Source organism: Rhinopithecus roxellana, chromosome 18 (genome assembly GCF_007565055.1).
Source record: "Rhinopithecus roxellana isolate Shanxi Qingling chromosome 18, ASM756505v1, whole genome shotgun sequence".
Classification (NCBI taxonomy): domain Eukaryota; kingdom Metazoa; phylum Chordata; class Mammalia; order Primates; family Cercopithecidae; genus Rhinopithecus; species Rhinopithecus roxellana.
This window is the reverse complement of record NC_044566.1, coordinates 91,898,546-91,926,013: the sequence shown is the minus strand read 5'-3', so window position 1 is coordinate 91,926,013 and position 27,468 is coordinate 91,898,546. Positions and strand designations below refer to the sequence as shown.

General features: G+C 38.8%; 1 protein-coding gene across 1 annotated transcript in view; it reads right to left on the bottom strand.

Moving 5' to 3' along the window:
- The window catches only part of NALCN (sodium leak channel, non-selective), a 229,742-nt gene that overhangs the window by 91,724 nt on the left and 110,550 nt on the right, over positions 1-27,468 (bottom strand). Inside the window, exon 8 of the mRNA XM_030922022.1 lies at positions 24,048-24,122. Within this exon, the coding sequence (XP_030777882.1) occupies positions 24,048-24,122 (75 nt within the window). The remainder of the gene's footprint in view (positions 1-24,047; positions 24,123-27,468) is intronic.

The window sequence follows — 27,468 nt, the reverse complement described above, 5'->3', positions numbered from 1 at the left end:
TTATTGGCGCCTCCCTGCCTGTCCAGCCTCAGCTAGCCCTACCCCCACACCAGGTTCCAGTCACATCCTTCAGTTGCTCAGAAACATCTGCACCCTCTACCTCAGAACCTCCGTACCTCCCGTCCCTCTGCCGGGCTCCCCTCTCTTCCTCTTTCTCTCTTGAACTCCATCAAATTCTACTTGTTCTCCAGATTTCAGTTCCACTAGAAATTCCTCAGAGAAGCTTTCTCTGACAAGGTTTTCCTCTTACAAGCTCATAACATGTTAGGATGAATCCTATAATATTGCTGTTTGTGTGGCTCAAAGCAGTTGAAAATCTGCATTTTCTTACCGTTCAATTGAATCCACATTACATTAGCTTCCTAGGACTCCTGTCACATGTTGCCACTAGATCGTTAGCTTAGCACTATAGAGATTTACTCTCTCAGCATTCTGGAGGCTAGAAGTCAAAAATCAAGGTGCCAGCAGAGCCATGCTCCCTCCGGAGGCTCCAGAGGAGAGTCCTTCCTCGCCTTTCTCTTGTTTCTTGTGATTCTCAGCCATGCTTGGCGTTCCTTGGCTTGTAGCTGTAATGCCCCATCCCTGCTTCTGTCTCCACATGACCTTCTTGGCCTGTGTGTTTCTGTGTCTCTGAGTCTGATCCCACTCTCCTTTTCCTTATAAATGCCAAACACTGGATCATCCAGAACAATGAACTTAACTGATTACCTCTGCAAAGACTCACTTTCCAAAGGTGGTCTCATTCTGAGGATCCAGCTGGACACAAATTTTGGGAGAATGCCATTAAACCCCCTACACGTACTGTCGTCTGAGGCTATATTGTGTGACCCCTTGAACAACAGATCTCTTTTCCCTGAGACTGTAAACTTGGTGAGGACAGGAACCATGTAGGGATCTGCTCATTATTCCAGGGCCAGTGGCTGGCATGGCACTGGACACAAGGTGAGCTGAGCAAATATTCAGTGAAGGAATAATGGCGTTGATCAGGTGGTGGAACTCAACTCTAAACTAAACTCTCCAGCAGACGAATGGGAAATAACAGATTTTAGATATATCCTGAAGTGTAGAGAGATAAACATAAAATATCTATTGATCGACTGAATAAATTTGTTGGTGTGGAGTATATGTGTCCTTAGATTCACAGAAGAGAATAAAATTAGACTCATGTGTTGTTTAACCTGAACGGCATCTGTCATTAACAAACTAATGAAGGCTTAGACAAAGTACAGATATAGACATTTTGTAGGCTGGGCATGGTGGATCATGCCTATAATCCCAGCACTTTGGGAGGCCGAGGCGGGCAGATCACAAGGTCAGGATATCGAGAACATCCTGGCTAACACGGTGAAACCCCGTCTCTACTAAAAATACAAAAAAGTTAGCCAGGTGTGGTGGTGGGTGTCTGTAGTCCCAGCTACTTGGGAGGCTGAGGCAGGAGAATGGTGTGAACCCGGGAGGGGGAGCTTGCAGTGAGCCGAGATTGCGCCACTGCACTCTAGCCTGGGGGACATAGCGAGACTCCATCTCAAAAAAAAAAAAAAAAAAAAAAAAAAAAAAATTGTAAAGGGACATGTCAGGGAAATGGCAAGATATATTTTATCAAATATCCTTGAATATATTAACATGTAGGATACCAACAGTCACCTTGTTTACATGTTTTAAAAATGGGTTTCACCCCCATTCTAATTGGTATTAGAGATATTTACACTCCCCAAAGCTTGTATGCTTCTTAGGAACAAGATACCATTTTAAATTTACTTCTCTAGTACATTCTAGGGAGCAGAAATAGAACTCTGTAAATAAATGAATTAGAACTCAGCACCACTTGGTCATTGCACTGTGAAACTACAAAGAACAGATCAAAGCTCTTTTTGGAGACTCAGAGGGTTCTTTACAATTGTGCAAACCTGGCATCATTGCTCTACAGATGCGCATAAGGGCCAGTCAACATAGAGGAAGATGAGTGGCTGCTTGAAGGGTATTTCAAATCTCACGGCTGAGGCACTGAATCAAACCTCCTAAAAGCAAGGAAATGTTCTCTTTCTGGATGGCAGTTCCTATGCACTCTTTGCTGTTATTGAGAGAGAAGCAGCAGCAACTAAAAATGAGTACAGGTACATCCAGCAGCCCTGTAGGTCCTCTCCTAGGTGCGTGCCTGCAAGAAATGAGTGCACACCCATAAGGCACAAGCCCTCCCTTGGCCACAGCAGTGCCAGTTGTTAGAGTCCCAAAATGTGAACTGTCCAAATGCCCACTAGCAGTTGAATGGAAAAATACATTTGGATTTATTTAAATATTTGAATGAGTTAACTACATCTCAATGCAAGAATGTGGATTTCACAACATAACAGTGAGTGAAGGAAGCCAGACACAATAACAGAGTACATACTGAATGATTCCATGCAGATGAAGTTAAACCAGCAGGTGACACTGACATGTGCTGCCGGGTGTCTGCAGAGTGGTTGTCCTGGGTGGGGGTGGAGGGGAAAGGGAGGGAGTATGGAAAGGGGCTTCTAAGGCACAGTCAATATCTCCTGAGCAGGGTTCTGGGTGTGTTCAGTTTGCAAAAATGTATAAAATACGTCTTTCTACATGTATATTGTAGTTCAGTTAAAAGTTTTTTAAAAGGGAAGATGATGCAGTTAAGCAAAATTATTCAATTCTTACTTCGGCACTATCAATCACCATAAACTCTGACTTCTTTCCCAACCCATGATTTTGACCAAACTACAGACAGAGAAAAAGGAAGAAAGAGTAAGATGGGAGTAGACAAGGTATGTGCTGGTGGTGGGGGATGAGGTGACCATGACAAATAAAGTATTACACATTACTTTGAAGCCACTATTAAGCTTCTTTAAAACGTAATGAAATGGTATTCTACCTTTTATGCAAATTCTTTCCCTTTTTTTTGCATTTAAGCAAAGATTTTCCAAGATTAAATTTACTTTGATGCAAATGAATGAATAATATAGATTATAAGAAGTGGATATGAATTTTTAAGATCATTATACTATACCAAGAAAAGAAGATCTTTTAACATAAAGTAATTATAATTGTAAATGTCCATTTCAAAAGTGTTTTAAAGATCATGATTCTTGAAGGGAAAGAACACAGTGTAGAGAATCCTGGGATTTTATTTTTCATATTGAAAAATCTAATGTAAAGAACAGTACAAAGGCAGTTTATAATGACCTCAGCTGAGCATGAAGTCTGACTGCAACCGAGAGATCAAATGATAGCTTTGTCACACATTCACATGGTAAAGAAAAGCACATGTGCAAGAATGAAACTAGAATCAAAGAAACAAACTTCAAACCTTGAGCTTTAAGACTAGAAGTCATCTAAGCTCAGTGCTATTCTACGCCTCAGCATCTGCCTGGCTGAGATATCATTATACATTGGGCGGCTGAAAGCCTCTGCTTCCCCTGGCTTCTCAAGAGACTTCGGGTGTAATTGCTCTGCATGACACATACTGTGTTCTGCCTCATCGCTTAAATCTTCCCTATTTCAGCCTGTGCTTTCTTCTGTTAAAATATTCAAACATTATTCAATTTCAGTTCCTTTCTGATTGCTGTGAGGAATAGCTGAATTGAAGAATTACCTTAAATCAAAATTTTTGTAATTTTTTTTGTATGATTTCCCAAAAGAAAACAATTTTAAAAACATTCAGACTTGGGAGATTCTCATTTTGAAATCTAGTCCGTGTTAGTTTGAAAACTGTGCGTAGATTTGTGAGTTGACGTAACTGTAGAATATTTTGTGGTTGTTCAATATAGGAAAAATAACCACATTATCTTCAATCAGGAGAAAGGAAAGGAGTTCCTCCTCTTTGTTATGTGAATAAATTAAGGCTGAATTCTCTTTGCTTCTTTACACAATTGGCTTTGGCTGTTTTTTCTGGATCTATATATATGACATAGCAATTCAGAACATAGCGTCTTCCTAAGGCGTAAACTATTATTTTTCCAAGGGAGTTTCTCTTGCTAATTTGTATGTGTGATTTTACAACCCAAATTACACAGTCAAAACAGATGGGGTATCTGGAATAATGATCACGCATGTTGGTTTTTAATAATATCTCTGTGTAATTATAAAACCTTAATATATAAATATAAAGAATATCCCTCACTGGCCTGTGAAATCCAATAAAGAATTTATTCAGGTGGGTGGGCATTGTCTTTTCTGCTGTGGACAACAGGCAACCAACTCAAATTAGTGCGTAGAAGACAGTGATACTGTACACTTTTCAAATGTTTCATTTAAAAACATGTTTAAGTTACTAATTTGCCCCCTTTTACAAAAATATTTAATACATCCAGTATGTTCAAGGTCAAAGTGGGGTTTCAATTATTTAGGCACATCAACTGAAGTCACAGATATAGATTGGAGGGCTCATTTCTTGGTTAGCTTATGGGCCATAAAAGCTAAATTTTTATGTGACAGCTGACACCCAAAATGCTCATAACATTAGCTGATTAATTGCATGTGCTGTATCCTGGCTGGTTACTCATTCGTCTAAGCAGTATGCCCCTGAAGTAAGTGTGAAGAGAAGCTCTGTTTTCAGAGGAGCGGGTACACTGGGCAATTAAGTGGCTGTTTGTGCTTACTGGTTTGGGAGCTCAGCAGAGCACTTACAACAGACTGTTGCATTTACGCCATCTATGAGATCCCTAAAATGTGCAAAAAATGTTTACTTTCATGCTGTTATCACAACCCTTAAGATCTTACAAGCTTTAAATGTCCTTCAGAAGGTTACTTTGTGCAACAACATAATTATTTACAGCAAGGCTAAGCTAACCAACAACTCTAATAAACTAGTAAAAGAAAAAAAATCTATTCAAAAACTGGAATACCTAATTATGCTGAATGAACACATTTTGCTCACATTATTGTCCCTTAATGTCCCGTTAATATCACTAATAATTTCTTAGAGACATTGGTGATAAATACAGATTGATTTTGTAGGTTTACTCTTCTAGGTCCCAAATATCTCTATTTTATATTGTATCTCTCCTTTGTTATTCAACTGAGACACAGTTGTTCCCATTAGAGAATTTACTGAGTCATAGAAACATGCTCAGTATGATAAAAAAGTATGTATCTTTTTGCTCCACTTCAGATGAAATTATATTAGAGTTTCATGTAAACTAGATACTTGGTTCTTATTATGAGATGATTATTCATAAGTGCTAGGGAAAAATGTCATACCAAAGGGAATTCAGGATACACACACACACATACACACACATACATACACACACACAGACATACACACACACACATACACACATACATACACACACACAGACATACACACACACACATACACACACACACATACATTCCCATGTAATTTTTCTTTTTTTAAATTTATAAAACATCAGAGATAACATAAGTAAAAACAGTAAAAAAGTAAGAAGACATGGATTTAAACTTTTGGAGGGTTTTATAATCTCTTCACCCCTTTGGATTTCAGTGTTCTCAAAAAATGAGATCTTTAGTCTTTTATATAAATGCCAGATGTATAAGTGAGCTAACAATATGCCTGTAATTTGAATTACTCAAGGGAAATGTGCCATACAAACCAAAGCTATCACCATGCCACAGTGACTGCTTGCTCTACAGGAGGATGACTTCACCCATATGAATGGGGCGACACGTACGTGCTCTTGAGTCCCTCTCCTCTGGCTAATCTGAGACCACTCAACCTCTCCCTCTCTCCCCAATTTCTTCTCCTTTGCTATGTTGATTGGATTGTTTTCTCAAGCCTCTTGGTTGTAAAAACGAAAATGAAAATAGGCAGTTAAACCATTTCTCGTGATCATGCCTCCTTCGCTATTTAAGCTTGCTTCTTCAAAGAGATGCGTACACCACCAATATGTCACTTCCCACCCCTCTTCCATCCTCTCCTGTCTCAGGCGTCCCCCTGCCTCACTGAGGCTCCTCTTGGCAAAGTCAGCACACTTCCTATTTTGCTGAACCCAGTGGTCACTCGGTCATCCAAATTTCATCTCATAGAGACTCCTGAAACTTTCCTAACTGGCTTTCTGTCTTAGTCTTGTCCCTTTAAACCAATCTTTTAGAACATCTAGAAAAGAAATACCTTTATGTCCCTCTGGTCCTTAAAGTAATGTAAAGACTATCAATTATGTATAGAAGAAATTCTAATCTTCTTAGCATGGCATAAGTGGGCCTTCCAGTGCTTTGCCCTCTGTGCTCTAACCCGTAGGTTTGTGCCCCCCTGACACAGGGATGTCACATGAAGATACTGTTTCCCATGCCTGCAATACACTTATTTAACTCTTGTAAATCCCTCTAAAACCATCTTCTCCAGGAATATTTCTCAGAATAACAACTGGTAGGTGAAGCAGTAAACACGCATGCTGGATATGATGCTGAGCACTTTATGCTAATATTATTTAACCCTAAAAATTAGCTCCCTGATGTTGGTACCATAATTAGCTCCATGTTATGCAAGGTCATTGATGAGGAAACAGGCCCATGGAGCTTCAATCAGCTGCCTGAAGTCACACAGAACTGGACTTCTGGATTCCAGAGCTTGAGCTTCTAAAACTGTTGTATACTGCCACATCCAAACATTTTCAAGCAAGTGGTACACTTTTACTTCTGAATCTTGTGCCTGTTTTTCCTCTTATATGGGATATTTTCTCTCACTTTCCTAAGAAAATTGTATGCTTCATTTTTAGACACATCCTCCAGGACCTGCCTCTAAGCCAAATTAGGCACATCTTCCTCTGTGCACCTTGTATTTAGTCACATCTTCCTCTGTGCACCTTGCTCAGGGGTTTGCACTATAACTTTCTAATTATGTGTGCTTTTCCCCTACTAGCATGACGCATTTTTAATTAAGGGCAGAACTCTCTGTAGCCCTATGGCCTCACGTTGTACATACGATACAATGACAATCCAGTGGTGATGAGATGAGAACAAGAAATCAACACTAACAGAGTCCCATCAACAGGCAGAAGAGGACCATTTGTAATATTTCTCCTCATTCTATTATTCTTTTCTTAGAGCCTTTACAATATGGAATCATCTATATTATCCAGCACAAGCAAGTCTTCCAATTTCAGACGAGTTATATTACTGGCAAAGATGAAAGAGGACTAATGACAAGTTACATCAGATTTTCTACTAGAAACAAAATCACAAAAATCACATGTGGCTCTTGATAAAGTGTGTGTTCCCAGCTTTTTGAGATCAAAAAAGCATAATAAAGTGTAAACTTGATACAACATATTCATGGCATAAAGCTACATAGATGTAGGTATCTTTGAACAAGGCAACACAGGAGCTAATTTATATGTTGCATTATTATAGCTTACCATAAAAAATTCTCATCCTATTTACAACAACACTATTTTGAAGTAATTTAAAACTTACATGAGAGTCGCAAAGATAGTACAGAGAGTTCCTGTATCCCTTGATCGAGCATGTTATATACCATAGAACATTTATCAAAACTACAAAATTAACCTTGATCAAATACTTTTAACTAAAGAGCTCATTGGAAATTCCCAGGTTTTTGCATGAATGACTTTCATCTGATCCAGGAGCTCATCCTGGAAACCACATTGCATTTCATTGTCACATCTTGGCTGTGACAATTCCTCTAATTCTTCTTGTTGTGAGTGACCTTGATGGTTTCGAGGAGTACCGGTCAGGTAATTTGCAGGGTGTCCCCCAGTTTTGGGTTGTCTGAAGTTTTCTCATGATTAGACTGAGGTTATACATTTTTGGGACAAATATCATGGAGATGATCTGCCCTTCTCATCATATCAGGGTGTACATGACATTGAGGTTAACTGTCCTTACTTGGGTAAGGTGATGCCTGCCAGGTTGCTGCATTATAAAGTTACATTCAGTGTTTCTCTTTTCCTACTCCATTGGCTTGAAGCAAGTCACTGACTTCAGCTGATACTTAGAAGAATTAAAGCTTTATCTCTTAGGAAAGAGGAGTATCAAAGAATTTGCGGGCAGATATTAAAGCTGCTACGATAATTTAAAAAAGATGTGGAGAGGACACTTGGAGGCCACGCAAATGTTCTATTTCTCCTTCAAGTTTCACATACTAATTTTGGTATTCATTAACTCTTGCCTGTGGCAATTACAATGGTGTCCTAATGGCCATTTTCTGTTTTCTTCATTTATTATTCTATTATTTCTATTTCTCTATGTTTATTACTTGGAATTATTCTATGAGAATCAGTTGTCCCTTCTCCTTTATTTATGTATTCAATCATGTATTTATATAAATATGTATTTGTGACTATTTATTGTATTCTTTGGGTCATAACCCAGTACTGTCCTTATTCATTTCATTGCTCAAAATCTTCCTGCTTTGGCCACTAGGGGCTCTTTCAGTCGGCTTCTCTCGTCTTCAGACATACTTCTATCTATTTTGTTCGTTTCTTTTTTCTTTTTTTTTCCTTTTTAGCTCTTCTTTATTTTCTGGCACCACAAAAATGTCCTATCCTCATCTTGTGTTTTCTTTAATTCAGCTCTAAAGCGCTACAAAGTCACCCATCACCCTTGTCAAAGCTGGTTGAGCCAGAAACCGGGCCAAAGAGAGGGACTTTCTCTAAGACCGGCCAGCACTGCGAGGCAATTAGAGATGAAATTCCTGCCTAAAAGGAATCATATTGATTAGCTGGATCAATCAGATCTGTTCTTGTTGGGAGTTTTGAACTTGAGACACAGAAAATGTTTACTATTTGCAATGAAACTGAAAGTGAAAATACACAAGGAGGGAAACAGAGACAGATTGAGTTACCATAAAGGCAAATACCAGCAGTTATTAAATGTTGTTCTTCCTCAAGGCTCCAGTATCTTTTTTCTTCCCACCCTATTCAACCTCATCCAGATTTATACCTTCCAGTATTATGAAAATATGGAGAACTTTACTAGAACTGAAGCTCAAAGGAGGCAGTCATTTTTGTCTATTCTGTTCACTGACCTACCCCACATGTCTAGAACAGCACCTGAATAAATAATTAAGAATTACATTGAACTTCCACATTTATATCTCTGGGCAGCCATTCTTCTCCCCTGAACTCCAGACCTATACACAACTATTAGGTATCTCTGCTTAGACATCTTGAAAGATTCACCAACATGCCCAAGGCTGAGTTGATGAACTTTTCCCCCAAATACGATTGTATGCTAGTGTTTCTTGACTCAGTTAGTAGAAATCTGAAACCACCAGGAGTCATCTTTGAGACTCTCTCATTCATGCCTTTAAATCCAACCTATCACCAAGTCCCTCTTGATTATATTTTCCAAATAGCTCTCAGGTTCACCACTGCCTCCCATCTTATAAGCTTTCAGTGGCTCAGGTCAAAGGTAAACATTAAAGGTAAATATCTCGGCTGGCGCAGTGGCTCATGCCTGGAATCCCAGCACTTTGGGAGGCCAAGGCAGGTGGTTCACCTGAGGTCAGGAGTTCAAGACCAGCCTGGCCAACATGGTGAAACCCCGTCTCTACTAAAAATATAAAAATTAGCCAGGAGTGGTGGTGCACGCCTGTAATCCTAGCTACTCGGGAGGCTGAGGCAGGAGAATCGCTTGTACCTGGGAGGTAGAGGTTACAGTGAGCCAAGATTATGCCGCTGCACTCCAGCCTTGGTGACTGAGCGAGACTCTGTCTAAAAAAAAAAGGTAAATGTCTTTACTGTGTTTCTCAAGGCACTGAATGGTTCATGCCCTGCTGACTTTTCCACACTTACTATGTACCACTCCACCCTGGTCTTCCTGTATTCTGGGTGCACACAGGCTTTCCCTTCTCCCTGGAGCTGTGCTCCCCTCCCCTGACCCACCACACCTCTGTGAAGTCCACAAGGTTCATCTTGCAAAACTTAGCTCTCCTGTAACTTTCTTCATCCTCACCCTTGACCACCATTTGTGTCAAGGTCTTCTACGAATGTCTCTCCTTAAATGATGTTATTTTCTGAAGAAAGCTCATCTCAATCTTTACATAGTTAGGAATTATTTTAATTACTTGATTTACATCCAACTCCCCTATTAGACCAGAAGTCTCCATGGGAGCAAAGAACTTATTTATTATTGTACCTGGCCTAGCCTTGTACACATGGTAGGGACTCAAATATTTGAAGAATGGATGATAAAGCAGATGGTGAGGATGCTTCCAGGAGAATGGAAAAGTACATGAATTTCTTGAAAAAAGATCCAAATGGACTGTGTGAAACTTGAGTCCAAAAGGAATCAGGGCAGTGACTCCAGCTCCAGCACATTCCTATTTAATGTGTAGGTCCACACAGGGTAAACCTTGCTTTCTAACTCCTCACAACAAATCTTAACACAACTATAAGAAAGCCTTTTTGTAATTCAACAACTGACAGGCGCTGCATAAAACTGAAAACTAATTGTCATGCTTTTATCTCAGAACCACTGCAACCTAGTTTCCCATTGCCTGTGACAGGATATGAAAGAAAAAGTGCTGTGAGGTTGCTCTTCATGATCATCCTTGCTGTTTTTAACAGTACAGTGCAGTAAACTCATGCTTCTTAACAATTTTGTTCTCTTGATTAAAGGAAACAAAATAAAATAGTATCCTTATAGTTAAGCAGTGGGCGGTGTTCAGTTGGAGTTGAAGTGTGAGCTTCTCTCCAGTTTGGGCACATTTCCCCTCCAAATCCCACTATATTTTATTTGAGATGGAGTTTCACTCTTATTGAGATGGAGATTTGCAGACACGATCTCAACTCACTGCAACCTCTGCCTCCTGGGTTCAAGTGATTCTCCTGCTTCAGTCTCCCGAGTCGCTGGGACTACATAAAGGCGTATGCCACCCGGCTAATTTTTTGTATTTTTAGTAGAGACAGGGTTTCACCATGTTGGCCAGGCTAGTCTCAAACTCCTGACCACAGGTGATCCACCTGCCTTGGCCTCCCAAAGTGCTGGGATTACAGGCGTGAGCCACTGTGCCTGGCCTATTTTTTTTTTTTAATTGAAGGGTTACCTTGCAGAGTGCTGTGGAAACTGGAATGAAAATAATTCTGAATTAGCACAATTAAAGAATGATACAACCGACAACCCACCAATGTGAACTCGAGTGGACAATCTTAGGTGTGTAGTTTCATGTTTGTTCCATGGTGAGAGAGATCATGCTAACAAAACAGTCCTGAGCATCTGTGGATGAGGCAAAGAAAAGGTCTCTAAAACAATGTCCCTCTGGTTTGGGTTAATCATACATGAAATGAAACGTTGGAAGGGCTTACAGAAACCTTTCCTCTAAGAAAGTCTCAAGTCTATAAAATTTTACGATGATGGGGTTTGATTCCTATAATCAAAGAAAGGCAGAATAAAATAACTCCATCTGCTGAGAAAGCTGCTCCAGGGTGGTGCAGGCTGGCACAGGATTCCAAGGGTATGTCCATTGTTCCCTGCTGCCCCACGCTCTCAGCCAGGCTACTTGCCAGCTTTAGAAGGCATCGTTTCTTCTTGAGTCCAGAGAACAAGGCTCTGGAGGTGTGTTAGTTGTCTAGGGCCGCTGCCACAAAGTTCCAAAAAACTGGGTGGCTCAAAACAATAGAAATGTATTGTCTCACATTTCTGGGGGCTGGAAGTCTGAGATCAAGGTGTCAGAAAGACAAGTTCATTCTGGAGGTTCTGAGGGGTGTCTACTCCACGGGGCTTTTCCAACTGCTGGTGATGGATCTTGGTGATGGACCCAGCAATCCTGAGTGTTCCTTGTGGACCACATCACTCTGGTCTGTTGCTCCATCATCACACAGTGCTCTCCCTATGTGTCTGTGTCTGCGTCTCTTCTCTTTTTATGAGACACCAGTCATATTGGACTAGGGTCCACCCTAATGACCTCATCTTAACTTGATTGCATCTACAAAGACCCTATTTCCAATCAAGTTACATTCACAGGGACTGAGGGGTAGGACTTCCATGTATCTATTTGAGGGACACAATTCCATTCATGTCAGGAGGACATCAATTCTAACAGGTACTTCTCCTGTTTTGAACTGACTTCTGAATCTCCCACTTTTACTTATTTGACCGTAAAAATCCAGTTGACTGTTTCTATCTTTATCTTTTTTGGGGGGGTTTGGGGAGGACAGGGTCTTTCTCTGTTGCCCAGGCTGGAATGCAGCGGCACAATCACAGCTCACGGCAGCCTTGACCTCCCTACCTCAGCCTCACAAGCAGCTGGGACCACAGGCCATGGACCACCACACTGCAATAGTTTTTATTTTTTTTGTAGAGATGGGGTCTCACTGTATTGCCCAGGTTGGTCTCCAATTTCTAGGCTCAAGTGATCCTCCCACATTGGCCTCCCATATTTCCACTTTTTGATTGACTTCTAGATTCCTAGGCTGTTGTTTTTATGCTGATAATTGATATTCCCAACTTTTGAGCCTCTGTTGTGACTTCTCGGCTTAAACCTTGATCTAAACTGTTCTCAGTCTTAGCCATTTCATTTCTTCAAACCAATTTTATTGCTGTTCATGTCTTAGTGTGACAGAGAATTTATTACAAAAAGTAAGCCTAACATTTATTATAAAAGTAAAGATTTATTATAAAAGTAAGTAGCTATTTCAGAAATAGCAGATCAAATGCTCTTTATCTTTTGAGATTTACATCATGGAAAGTTATGGGCAATAATAAACTGACATCAAAAGAGTCATCTCTGACCAAAAGATTGAAAGAATGGCTTCACGTGGAGTTAGGCGGCATCAACAGGTTTGAGTGAAATGCAGAGTTTTCCAACTCTCAGCCACTACTTATTTATAGGTTCTTCAGGGGTATGGTCCTCTAGCTCCTGGGCAGCTGTTCCCTGGAGCAGCAGGCATCCTTGATATCTGATATTTCCAGCTGCTTGTGCTCCCTACCTATTGACTTCACTGTGTTGTACAAATATTCTCTATACATATCACAATGGGAAAAGGTTGGGTAGCACTGTAGCAAATGGTGTTAACATATCTAACAAAATTAAGAATCAGTCAGCAACCAGGTGGTCTATCTGGAAACAGTATGAGGAGTTTGAGGAAAAGATTGGTGATCCACCTTCACTTCCTTACCCGTCATTGATTCCCTGTCCTCTGCAACCCAGCTCTGTATCATCAAAGGCCCTGAGCTTGCTCTTATTGCCATCACTAACCACCTCCTTATTATTAATATGGTGACCAGTTTTAAAGAAATTAATTGTGGCAAAAAACGTATAACATACATTTTGCTATCTTGATCATTTTTGTTGTGGCTGTTGCTGTTATTTGAGACAGGGTCTCACTCTGTTGCCCAGGCTGAAATGTAATGGTATGATCAGAGTTCACTGAAGCCTTGATCTCCTGGGCTCAAGCAATCCTTTCACCTCAGCCACCTAAGTAGCTGTGACTACAGGTATGTACCACCATGTCCAGCTAGGCTAATTTTTTGTATTTTTAGTAGAGACAGGGTGTCGCCACGTTGTCCAGGCTGATCTCACACTCCTGGGTTCAAGCAATCCGCCTACCTTGGCCTCCCAAAGTTTTGGGATTACAGGCATGAGCCACCATGCCCAGCCCCATCTTAATCATTTTAAGTGTACATTTCAGTAGTGTTAAATAGTCACATTGTTGTACAGCAGATCTCCAGAACTTTTTCATCTTTCAAAATGGAAACTCTGTACCCATTGAAGAACAGCTCCCTTTTCCTCCTCTCCCCAGCCCCTGGCAACTATCATTCTGTCTTCTGTTCCTCTGAATTTGACTACTTTAGATAAACTCATATAAAGAGAAACCATACATAATTTGTCTTTTTGTGACTGACTTATTTCACTTAGTATGATGTCCTCAAGGTTCATCCATATGTATCATGTGTCAGTTTTATTCATTTTTAAGGCTGAATGATATTTCATTGTGTGTAGATACCACATTTTGTTTATCTGTTCATCCACTGGTGGATACTACGGTTGCTTCCACCTTCTGATTATTGTGAAAAATACTACAATGAACATGTACATGCAAATATCTCTGAGATTCTATTTTCATTTCTTTTGGATATACATACCCAGAAGTGTATTATATCGTATGACAATACTATGTTTAATTTTTTGAGGAACTGCCATACTGTTTTCTGCAACAGTAGCACCATTTTATATTCTCATCAACAATGTACAAATGTTGCAATTTTTTCACATTCTTGCCAAACTGTTTGTTTGATAGCGGCCATCCTAATAGGTATAAAGTGATACCTCGTTGTGGTTTCTATTTGCATTTTTCTAATGATTAGTGATGTTGAATGTCTTTTCATCTACTTGGCCATTTGTATATCTTCTTTAGATAAATGTCAATTTAAGCATTTTACCTATTTTTAAAATAGATTATTTGTATTTTTGTTGTTGAGCTATAGGAGCTCTTTCATATTGTCAATATTAATTCCTTATCAGACATATGATTTGGAAATATTTTCTACAATCCCATAGGTTGGCTTTTCACTCTACTGATTGCTTCCTTTGATGTACAAGTGTTTTTAAGCTTAATGTAGTCCCCTATTTTTGCTTTTGCTGTCTGGCCATATCCAATAAATCATTGACAATTCCAATGTCATGAAGCTTTTGCCTTGTTTTCTTCTAGGAGCTTTATGGTTTTAGGTCTTTTGTTAAGGCCCTTAAACCATTTTGAGTTAATTTTTATATGTGATACAAGGTAAGGGCCAAACTCCATTCTTTTGTGTGTGGCTATCCAATTTTTCCACACCATTTGTTGAAGAGACTGTCCTTTTCCCACAGTGTGGTCTTGACACCACTGTTGAAGATTATTTGACTATATATATATGTGAGGGTTTATTTGTGGCCTCTCTATTCTGTTCTCCATTCTGGTCTATATGTGTGTCTTTATGCCAGTATCATACTGTTTTGATTACTGTATCTTTGTAATATGTTTTGAAATAAGGAAGTATGATGTCTTCAAGTTTGTTTTCATTTTTCAGAATTGTTTTGGCTATTTGGTATCCCTTGGGATTTCATATGAATTTTAAGATTTCTATATCTGCAAAAATGCCATTGGATTTTTGAGAAGGATTGCATTGAATCTGTAGATTACTTTGGGTGGTATGAACATTTAACAATATTAAGTCTTCCAGTCCTTCAACACAGAATGTATTTTCACTTGCAGATTTTCCTCAACTTACGATGGGGTTTCATCTGGATAAACTCATTAAAAGTTGAAAATACTGTAAGTTAAAAGTGCATTTTTCTGACTTATGATATTTTCAATTTACCACGAGTGTTTCTGGATGTAATTCCATCAGAAGTTGAGGAGCATACTGAGCGTGTATTTGTTTTGCACCGTCATAAAAATCAGAAAATTGTAAGTTGCTGGGTTAGGTGGTTCACACCTATAATCCCAGCACTTTGGGAGGCTGAGGCAGGTGAATCACTTGAGGTCAGGAGTTCAAGACCAGCCTGGCCAACATGATGAAACCCTGTCTCTACTGAAAATACAAAAATTAGTTGGGTTTGGTGGTGCATGCCTGTAACCCGAGTTACTTGGGAGGCTGAGGCAGGAGAATCACTTGAACCTGGGAGGCAGAGGTTGCAGTGAGCAGAAGATCATGCTACTGCACTCCAGCCTAAGGAACAGGTTGAGACTCTGTCTAAAAAAAGAAAAATTGTTAAGTAGACTCATTGTAAGTCAGAATTCACCTCTATTTGTGGCTTAAGTTCTTTCCTCAGTATTTTATAGTTTTCAGGGTATGTGTCTTTTGCCTGCTTGGTTAAGTTTATTCCTAAGTATTTTATTCTTTTTCATGCTACTGTAAAAATGGGATCGCTTTCCATGGTGACTGTTTTTTTGACCTCTCTGAAGTCTTTGAGACTGTTGAACAAGCCTCTCTCTTGAAACTCTTTCACCTTTTGATTTTGATGACAAACCTATTCTTTCCTTTTACCTCTTGTGCTGTGACTTATCACACACATTTTGGCTCCTCCTCACTGGTTCTTACCATTTATTTATTACCCCTTAGGGAACCATCCTTCCCTTGGTAAGATCATGCTCACTAAAGGCTTAAATTACCATCTGCATGTTGATTTTGCTCCTTTTCAGTATCTGTTTCAGCCTAAACTTTCCACCTAAACTTTAAACTTTATATCTCTCCATAGACATTGTCTCATAGATATTTCCCAGGCATCTCAGGGAAAATATGACCAATCTTCTTCCCCCTAAAATAACCCCAAATAAACAAAACTCTCATTTCTTCTTTCTCTTGTATTTCTTCTGCATCAGTGCACTTAAAGAAATCTAGAAATCTGGGTGACATCCCTGTGTCCTGGTTTTTTTCCCTTCCTATATCCAATTTGTCACTAAATCCTCTTCTCTGTCCTTCACCACTTCCAATATTCTCTCATTCCGATTTCCTTTTGTTCAAGCTGCCATCACCACTTGCCTCAAGAACTGATTCTTCCATCTCCAGTCTAGGTGCCCTCCACTTCATTTCATACTGACACCAAAATGTAGGTACGATTATGATACCCTGTGCATAAATGCCATCAGAATAATATCAAGATGCTTAGTGCTGCTCAAGCATTTCCTGTGCTGGTCTCTGCTTACTTTTCCAGCTCACATTTTTCTCTCTTGCTCTACACATTAGCCACAGCAAACTCTTAGTGTTCACAAAGCCACTCTGTTTTTTTCCCAACTAAGAAAGAGTCTGCCATTCCCCTGGTCTTCAGTACCCTTCTTCATGCCATCTTCCTCCAATCCTCTTCACCTGGATTAGCACTACTCAACCTCCAGATTTCAGTCTGCACCTGCTTGTGAGAAAATGTCCCTGATTTCCGTCTGCTTTAGATGTTTTCTGTTGCTTCCAAAACATTATACTTGTAATGATCACTACTGAACCCAAATTGCCTGTTTACTTGTGTCTTTCTGCCACTGGCTCATAAGTTATTTTTGAGAGTAGAAACAGTGTCCTGACCATCACATGTCCCTAGCCCCGACACAATATCTATAGGATAGTAGATGAGTGTCCAGACCCCAGTTTCACAGAATGAATAGATTTAGTTTCTGGGTCACTAATATCTCAACTGTAAAAGAGATATCTCAGATGATCTCAGCCTATCTTAGCCTATGCCATGATGCATTTTTAAAAATATTTTTATTTATTTATGTTTAGATTTTACTTTAAATACCGGGATACATGTGCAGGATGTGCAGGTTTGTTACACAGGCTTACATGTGCCATGGTGGTTTGCTGCACCTATCAAACCATCATCTATGTATCTGAATCACACAACCTTTCTCCCCTCCCTCTCCATCCTGATTCCTGGCTCACTAAGCTATAGTCTGATTATAATTTGGCTTCTTCTTTGGATACCCACAGGGAGAAAATATGCTGATCTAAAAAATGGATAAGCATCTCATCCAATCCACACCTAGCTAGATACGCTTTTCATTATAGATGAAAGAGGTGGTTCTCTGTAGGCAGCATGGCCTCTTTCAGCAAGGACATTGGTTTAGTGTCAGACAGCCTTTGTGGCCCTGACTCAGGCACATATGAAGTGCGTGGACTTGGGCAAGAAATTCACTCCCCTGAATGTTAGTTGCCACATCTTTAATATTTAATATTAACTGTGATAATTTAACATTAAGTAGCCTACACAAGGCAGTTCTCAATAGATAGCATTTGCTCCTGTAGCACCTATATCGGTCTTTTAAAATTACATAAGTTTGAGTTCATTCATGAGAGGCTGACAAAATGTGGAGAAGATTGAAGATTCAACTAACGTCAGGAGATGCAACCAGTGCTCAGCTGAATGGCATCTTCCAGGAGCATCCCTGCCACCTTGCTACCGCCCTCAATCTGGAATGAACTCAATATAGGCGACAAAATGGAGACGCAAATGAGAGCTTCAGGGTGTGTTAGGTAAGATTCTCCAGAGAAACAGGGCCAATAAAATATACATCATTATTGATTTTAAGGTATTGGCTCATGTAATGATGGAGGCTGATAAGTCCCACCATCTGCCATCTTCAAGCTGGAGACCTTTGGAAGCCAGGCAAACAGTTTGAAGGCCTAAGAACCAGGCTTCCTGAGGGCAGGAAAAGGTTGTTTACACGGTGCAGGCAATGAGACAGACAGCAAATTCAGTCTTCCTCCACCTTTTTCTTCTATCTGGGCCCTCAAAGCTTTGGAAGTGGCTCGACGAAATTGGGGAAGGGGGTCTGATTTACTCAGTCTACCAATTCAAATGCAAATCTTTCCAGAACCACCCGACAGAGGCACCCAGAAACAATGTTTTACCAGCTATCTGGGCATCTGTTAGCCCAGTCAAGGTGACACATAAAATCAACGATCACGTAGCTTAAGGCTAAACAAAAACATTCCCCTGGAGATCATACTTTAACAAAAGAGAATATAAGATATTTATGGTTTTTGTTTTAAAACAATCACAGTCAATAAGAGAGGAAAGCTTCTTAATAAATAATATCTACCCACCACTGTGCAGCAGACTCTAGCAAAGACCAAGCATCATCAAATTGGAACCAGGATTTAAGTGAGACTGGATACAGAGCTGGGGAAACAGTTTTCAATTTCACAGCTCTGAATTTAATCTAAACAGACTATCTATACTTCCCTTTTCAATGGTTCTTCCCCTCAGGCTTTTCCATGGGTTTTTTCTTCCCTCAAAGTTTAATGAATTTTATACTGCTTAAAAGAAAACCTTTTATATCTGTCTTGCACTGAATTTGCAAAAATAATTAAAGCTGCAAGAATTATCTTCATATTCAAACCCTGCAAAACTCTGTCTACATTCTCCAGTGTTATTCCTGCATCACTTGAGCTTCACGGTCATCAGCTCTTACTGGTCAGAGAAGTTTTAGGTTGAGGGTTGTGTTGTAGCCTCTATACCAACCGATTTATCAGTAATCTCCTCAGCTTACCACAATCACACATCCACAATCTCTCATTTTTAGTCAATTTTCAAATGTCATGCAGAAATAATGTTATATATATGTAAAATATTAAATATAAAAATACAATTTTATATATGTTATGCATATATAGCACACATTATATAATTCATGTCATGTATTACTTATATTATAATTTTATATTTAATATATACATATATGTATAGTTATTACATATATGTAATACAAAATTATAACATTTTTGTATTTAATGTCTGATATATACATATGTTACATATATTACATATACGTAATAATATACACACACACACACATATATATTTTTCCCAAGTCTCCGTATTGGCTTTTGGGGATGCTGAAAAGAGAAATATAGTTTCTATGTAATTCAATACGGGGGTCATGTAAATGACGGCAGCTATGAAAAGATTATGCTGCCCTATTGCTATTAGGAACCAGTTGTGTCCTATATATAACACACAGGGAAGGCAATAGAGGAATTTCATATGGTTACGTGATTGATGTGAGTTTTTGGAACACAATTGTGAGAAGTGACAAAGGAAAAGCCATAGAGGTGACCATGACGGCACACACTGGTGATATCTTGGAGAGGGGGTAATGGGAATAAACACATAAGAGCCTCTCAAAATTTGTGTCCAAAAAGCCCTTTTATTTTCTCCCCTGGATTCTAAAACCTAAACATTTTTCCTGCCAAGATGCCTTGATTAAGCAATAAGAAATTCATTGTAGCTTTAAACAAATTTGCTTAAAGGAAAGTATATATGAAAACACTGCAGAACTATAGCATTAAGGAAACCGTGCTGCCACTTAGAACTTTCAGATTTCCAGCTACAAGTATTAAACTTGACATTTTATTTAGCACGTGCGGGCTTCTATTAGGTGAATGCACAATTCTCTTCCAGCTTCCTGAAGTATTAAAAATGACACCATAGCTTTTCATGAGGACCCTTAGAGCTCAGCAGTCCTTGGCTAGAAACCACCTCTGATGCACACGGAGGTTGCGTAGAAAAATAATGGGAAAAGACATACAGTGCCGTGCTTCTCCTTCAGGAGAACACAGGCCCACCGACAATCCATCATGCAGCCCATGCCTGCCCTCAGGGAGCTTCTGAGAGGAAGGCCATGGTGGGCTTTGACTTTTGGCCAGTGACTTACTCACATTCTTAACTCTGGATTTTGCCACATTCCTGCACCTTTATCCCTGTGTTATATTCATACTCTTTATTTCATCTCTGGTGTTTTTCTACTACACTTCTTCCTTCTTTTCCATTATAATTTCTTCACTAGCACCTTTTCACTTTCTACCACCATCTCACAGCTTTAGCTTAAGGGCAGCCTCTCCTCTCCCCAGCACGAGGGCTGCTTCCTCTTCCTCTGTTGAGCCCTACTGAGTGCTGCATGTTAACAACCTCATTTATTATTATTATTATTATTATTATTATTATTATTATTATTTGAGATGGAGTCTCGCTCTGTCACCCAGGCTGGAGTGCAGTGGCGTGATCTCGACTCACTGCAAGCTCTGCCTCCCGGGTTCACACCGTTCTCCTGCCTCAGCCTCCTGAGTAGCTGGGACTACAGGCGCCACCACCATGCCCAGCTAATTTTTTTGTTTTTGAATTTTTAGTAGAGATGGGGGTTCACCGTGTTAGCAAGGATGGTCTCGATCTCCTGACCTGGTGATCTGCCCACCTCGGCCTCCCAGAGTGCTGGGATTACAGGCGTGAGCCACTGCACCTGGGCAATATCCCCATTTTAGAGGTAACTGCCACTGGCTTTTATTATTATTGAAAAAAATCTATGAACCAACTTTTATATATTAACACAGCTAAAAACATATCGATACTAAAAGACATTAAAGTCACTAAAATGTTGCTATGCTAAGCCTGTTATGTAGGTGTCTGAGGAGGAGCATCACTCCAAGAAGATCACTGAGAAATGGCACCTTGAGTGGTGTTTGCCATCATGCAGCAAGGCTGTCACTCCCATGGCTCTGATTCGATCTTCCGGGTTCTAAGAGGAAACAAAGAACTGATCTGGATAGTTTTAATGACTGGGTTGCCGCATTCTCCGCTATTCCTCAGAAACTGTCCTTCATTCTAACAGTTACTTGATGAATATGATGATGCCTTTGTTATCTACAACATCATTATTTATAAACAAATAATTCATAGTCCTACGAGTCTCAACAGTATGCATGACTCATGTTTGGCCTTTATATAGCTTTAGTTTGAATCAATACAGTTTAGAGGTTAAGAGTGTGGGTTTTGGTCCAAATTGCCTAGGTTCAAATTCTAGCTCTGACATTTGTTGGCTGTGCAACCTTGAGCAAGTTACTTAACCTCTCTGTGTCTTAGTTACCTCATCTGTAAGATGGACAGAATAATAATACCTGCATTGAATGGGTTGTTTTGAAAAACAGGTGAAAACATAAAACACTTGATACCGAGCAAAGATTCAATCAATGTCACCATAGCTATCAGAATCTACAGACTGGCAGAAATGGTAAAAGAAGCAAAAAGTTTGAACGGAGCAAAGATGGAATTTGGAATGCATAGGGCTTTCCGAAACTTGAAACATTAAGAAAATCAAACACTTTTTTTGAACATTTCCTCCACTCTACTCTCTATCTGGGAATAGTAAAAATAGAGTATGTAAGCTTAAATCTTAAGGACTGGATTTGTACATGGACAACTGAAACAATATTTAGGGTAACAATTTTACTACTTTTTAAAAGAATCTGTAAAAGACAGTCTAAAGTTTGAGGTATCCACAATACTACGCGTATATACCAAAGTGCACGCACGTGAATGTGTGTGTTCTTAAACACATGCAAATGAGCCCTACCTTAAAGGCCAAGATCATCGAAAATAAGAAAAATCAGGGGCATAAAAAATGACACAGTTGTTAAAAACTAGTGAAAACACAAAACATAATCATACAACAGAGAAAGTTAACTAGGAACACTTTAACTTAGTTTAATAATATTTGCTCTAATGAATTTCAGGTTCAATGAGTTTCAAGTATGAAATTAATAGAAGAATTTAATGGCTACGTAGTTTCAGTCCAACCATGAATAAAGAATAGTGTAAAAAGTACTAACAAAAATGGAATTGCTGCGTTATGATTGGAGTTTTCAATGCCCAAATACCCAGAGTATATGGTCCAAATTGTAGGCTAGTGCAATTGGATAACTCATTCTGATATACAGAATTTCCAGAAACACAAAGCTTCACTAATATCTAGCAAGTGATTAAAAGCCACTTTTATAAATAATGACATTTATTCAAAGTGAAGACCCATATAGTTTATTAAAACTTTATAGTCCAGGAAGAATTATTGTTGGTTTTTTTACTTCGGGTCAGATATGAAATGCCTATTGTGACCATTAGATATATAGATGACAAAAAATGTAAGTAGGCTATGCATATACATGTATATAAAAATAAGTTACAATGGTGAAAAAAATTAACACTGCAAAATATCCGTAGGTTTGAATTCATAGTCCTGAAAAAATTGCTACATACACGTTTATTTTGTTGCTTTCCAGCAGAAAAATTATTTTACAAATGAGGGCCGGAGTTACATGGTTATTTAAAAGCATATGGAACCTGGCGGTAGCACTAGCTGGAAATAAATTGGCTATTTTAAATTTTATCTATAGAATATACGTTGTAACATACTCTCTCAGAGGATAGTACATATCTGTGCATGATAAACACGGCATGAAGGAAAGGCTACAGCTAAATATCAGATTTGTAAAGCATGGACTAAAGTGGTTCTACAGCAGCAGATTTTATTGGTTATGTCTAATTATATGGCTGGTCACTTTCAATTTTGAACTCAACTATTATTTTTTCTGCAACTAGAAGCCACACAAAGTATTTTCACTGACGGCATAAAGGGATGTCCCAACTCTTATTTGAAGAACCTATCACTGCTACCACGGAGTGAAAAGACGTGGAAGAAATCATCTCCAGCAGAGCCGGGAAGATGCCCATTTGCCTGGGTAGCTGTAGGATGGTAAAGAACTCAAAACCTTTCTTGGTATGCTCCGAGTAGGAATCTTCATAACAATGTTTTATTTTTTTTTCCCTTATTGATCGCCTCTGTTAAAAGCATAGGCTTTAAAGATAAGAGTAATACAATGAAATGCCTAACCTGATCATGAGATAGATAAAAAAAAAAAAATTTAAATAGGTTATACTTTTTGCTTTGTTAAAAATAGAAAGCTTTGGAAAATTCTGAACGTGGAGGGCCTGCTTATAATTCCGAATAGAAAGTTTAAGAGCCATGGTTCTGTTAACGTTATAACAGCTGTGGTTCTGTCAACATTCTAACAGTTGGGTAGAGTTTGGTAGTTAACATCTCAACTATTCTCTCAATGTTGGGGAGGGTGATACAAGAATGTTCCACCCATTGTCCCACTCTCTTGCGAGCTCTTCTTCTCAAAGGGTCTGTACTCTTTGATAGAGCCAAATATTCAAGCCAAATATCCTCCATGCCACAGAAACTATGGGAATGATTGACTATACCTGTAATCCTCCTGCCATTAAGAACACAGCATTCACCTATTTCTAGTTTCATTTTTTGGGGTATACTTTTCACCATGATGACATCCTGTCTGTTTTCATACATAACTGGGCCCACATTTCATCATTTATTCTATTCTGTTTCTTATACTCACTATGGGCACCCAGACTAAATTCTCCTTTAGTGTCTAGAGACCAGGTAGATTGATTGTAATATTTTTATGATAATGATAAAGGGTATTATATATAATTATGCAAAATGGCAATATGGTCTTGAGGTATCTCATTTCCAAACAACCTTCATTTAATGGCAGAAGGAGAACAGTTTCCAAATCCAATGGACCATACTCTGCCCATCTTACTGTTATTCAAAAATAATAAAACGATTCCTAGGATATTTACAGAGTAACAGAAAGTTTCCCTTGTTAGTATTAGATAGATGTTAAACTGAACACCATTTTACCACCTTGGATAGCCTTAACTTATTAAATTTTATTTTTACTTTGAAGCTCAAACTTTTAATATTGCCTATAAGCAAATGGTTTGCCCCTTATTTTGTTTTTTTTTTTTTTTAAATCTCCAATACATTACTTACTTGTTTAAGCTTCTTTAGGTCTTCATCAAGTTCTAAGTTGTCCAAAATAACAGCAACAAACAAACTCAGGAGGATCTACAAAATGGTGAAATAACAATGAAAAAACCCACATGCCATAAGTATCAAAATGTTACATATATAATATAGCTACCTAAAATATATTGAATATAGAATTCATTAAGTGAAAGATAAACATGCAGTTATGAATCATTGCATAGACATTTCAAGGTATTTATCACAAATACATGAAATAAAATGCGTATGTTCATTGAAATAATATAAAATGCTAATTTGCTTTATGAAGTCAACTTACTTAAAAAGGAAATTAAGATTTTTTTGAACTCAACAATCCCACTTCTGAGATTATTTTCTAAAAAAGCGATCTGAACTATTGATGAAAAGCTGAATATACACAGGTGCTTATTAGAGGGTTGTTTGTAATAAGGAAATATTAGAAATAACACCCAACCGTGCATGAATAGTCAATACAGTTATAGAGATTTATGTGATAAGATACATGCAGCCATTATAAATTCCCACTGTGGTAGCTACTCTGCAAAATTGTTCTAGCGTTGTTCTAGACTCCTGGTTCATGCTTTTGTGTAGTCCCCTTCCACACTGAATATGGGTGGCCTGTGTCATCAGCAGGCTGCAGAAACGATTGTGTGTGACTTATGAGGCTAGGCAATAAAAAACACTGTGTCTTTACCCTTGGTCTCTCCTGCTCTGATGGAAGCAGGTGCTATGTTCTGAGGATGCTCAAGCAGCCCTTTGGAGAGGTCCATGTGGTGAGGAACTGAGGCCTCCTGCCAACAGCCACTGGAGTGACCCATTTTGGAAACAGGCACTCCAGCCCTAGTGAAACTTCAAGGTGACTGCAGCTGTAGAGAACATCTCAACTGCAACCTCTTAACATTTTGAACTAGAAACACCCAGCTAAGCCTGTCTCAGATTCTCAAATTTAAGAAACTCATTGAGATAATAAACGTCTATTTGCTGGTAGGCTTCTAATGTGTGGGTAATTTATTACATAGCAATAGATAACTAATACACTAGAGAATTTTTTTTAACATAGTAGTTTCCGTTTATTTTTATTTCATTTTTTAATTTTACTTTAAGTTCTAGGGTACATATGCACGACATGCAGGTTTGTTACATATGTATACACGTGCCATGTTGGTGTGCTGCACCCATTAACTCGTCATTTACATTAGGTATATATCCTAATGCTATCCCTCCCTCCTCCGCCCACCCCACAACAGGCCCTGATGTGTGATGTTCCCCACCCTGTGCCCAAGTGTTCTCATTGTTCAATTCCCACCTATGAGTGAGAACATGCATTGTTTGGTTTTCTGTCCTTGCGATAGTTTGCTCAGAATGATGGTTTCCAGCTTCATCCATGTTTGTTGCCATTGCTTTTGGTGTTTCAGATACGAAGTCCTTGCCCACGCCTATGTCCTGAATGGTATTGCCTAGGTTTTCTTCTAGGGTTTTTATGGTTTTAGGTCTAACATTTAAGTCTCTAATCCATCTTGAATTAATTTTTGTATAAGATATAATGAAGGGATCCAGTTTCAGCTTTCTACATATGGCTAGTCAGTTTTCCCAGCACCATTTATTAAATAGGGAATCCTTTCCCCATTTCTTGTTTCTCTCAGGTTTGTAAAAGATCAGATGGCTGTAGATGTGTGGTATTATGTCTGAAGGCTCTGTTTTGTTCCATTGGTCTATATATCTGTTTTGGTACCAGTACCATGCTGTTTTGGTTTCTGTAGCCTTGTAGTATAGTTTGAAGTCAGGTAGCGTGATGCCTCCAGCTTTGTTCTTTTGGCTTGGGATTGTCTTGGCAATGTGTGCTCTTTTTTGGTTCCATATGAACTTTAAAGTAGTTTTTTCCTATTCTGTGAAGAAAGTCATTCGTAGCTTAATGGGAGTGGCATTGAATCTATACCGTTTTTCACGATATTGATTCATTCTTCCTATCCATGAGCATGGAATGTTCTTTCACTTGTTTCACGATATTGATTCATTCTTCCTATATTTTTTCACTATATTGATTCATTCTTCCTATCCATGAGCATGGAATGTTCTTCCATTTGTTTGTGTCTTCTTTTATTTCATTGAGCAGTGGTTTGTAGTTCTCCCTGAAGAGGGCTTTCACATCCCTTGTAAGTTGGATTCCCAGGTATTTTCTTCTATTAGAAGGAATTTGTATGGTGTTGAAAACACTTACATTATAATAGTAAATAAGAGTATATAAATGATAGAAGCACAACTATGCATATAATGGAGTAATAGAGAAAATGCTTAAAGGAGGTACTTTAGAAATATTAATGGTACTTACTTTTGTGTATTGGAGTAATACATTTTTTCCTTTTTCTAAAAATTTTGTGATTTTCTGATTTTTAAAAAATGTGTGCTTCTTTTAGAACAGGTAAATAAAACAACAAAATAGTATAATTTTTAAAAATATTTTACTTTCTAGTCCCTCTTCAACTTTGATTTTTCTAAAGTCCCACATTCACTTGATCTTTTTCATTTCTAACTTATATTTTTCATTTCAGTTTTCTTCTTAATGAATTATTCTCATTTTTTAATATTAGGTGGTTAAGCATGAAGGTCAGAAAGTTGAGATAATTCAGCCAGTGCTAGAGAAGTTATGCAGAAGTTAATGGCTAGCTCTTTTTCAATTTTAATGAGTATATCAACATGATTAAATTGTGATGGGACATGCCTGGCTTGGGACAAATGCCAGCACCCTTCTTTTCAACAGCCATGCCCTTTGGAGTCTTATCAGAGCTTGAAGAAGATACAGAATGATCTAGACTGGAGGGTTTTTATTAATATCACCATGACTAGTATACCACTGGTAACTGGGCATCAGGCTTATTCTGAACTAGACATGATTCCAAACTGGACATTTTAAAGTTCGCTCCATGTTCAGCCCATTTCCCAAGACCTTGATGACAGAAAGTAGTATCAGAGGCAGAGTCTAACTTCCCTTGCCTTGATTTCTCACCCCGAATTCTGAGATGTTCACCTGCTGGTTTTCTTCTGCAGGAGGGGATATCTTATACCCTTTCTTTCACCCCTGCGCACTGGAGCAGGCATTGCTCCATCTTAATTTAATCAGGTTTCCTATCTCTCTAGTGAAAGTGCAAACACGAATCTATAAAAAGGGAGGTCAGAAGGGATCCTGTTCGCCTCCCTTTTCTTAGAGCATTTCCTTTATAAGACTTGGAATTGCAAATTCTTTCCCTTTCCGTTTGAGATGTATATAAATACTTTTAAAAGCCAAATAAGCTTCTCACCAGTTCTACAACCTAAAAGAATGTTTTCCTTGAGGGCTGCCTCCTTGAAGTAACGTAAACATCAAGGAAGACAGAGCCTCCATCTCCCCTTCTCCATGGAGGGTGGGAGT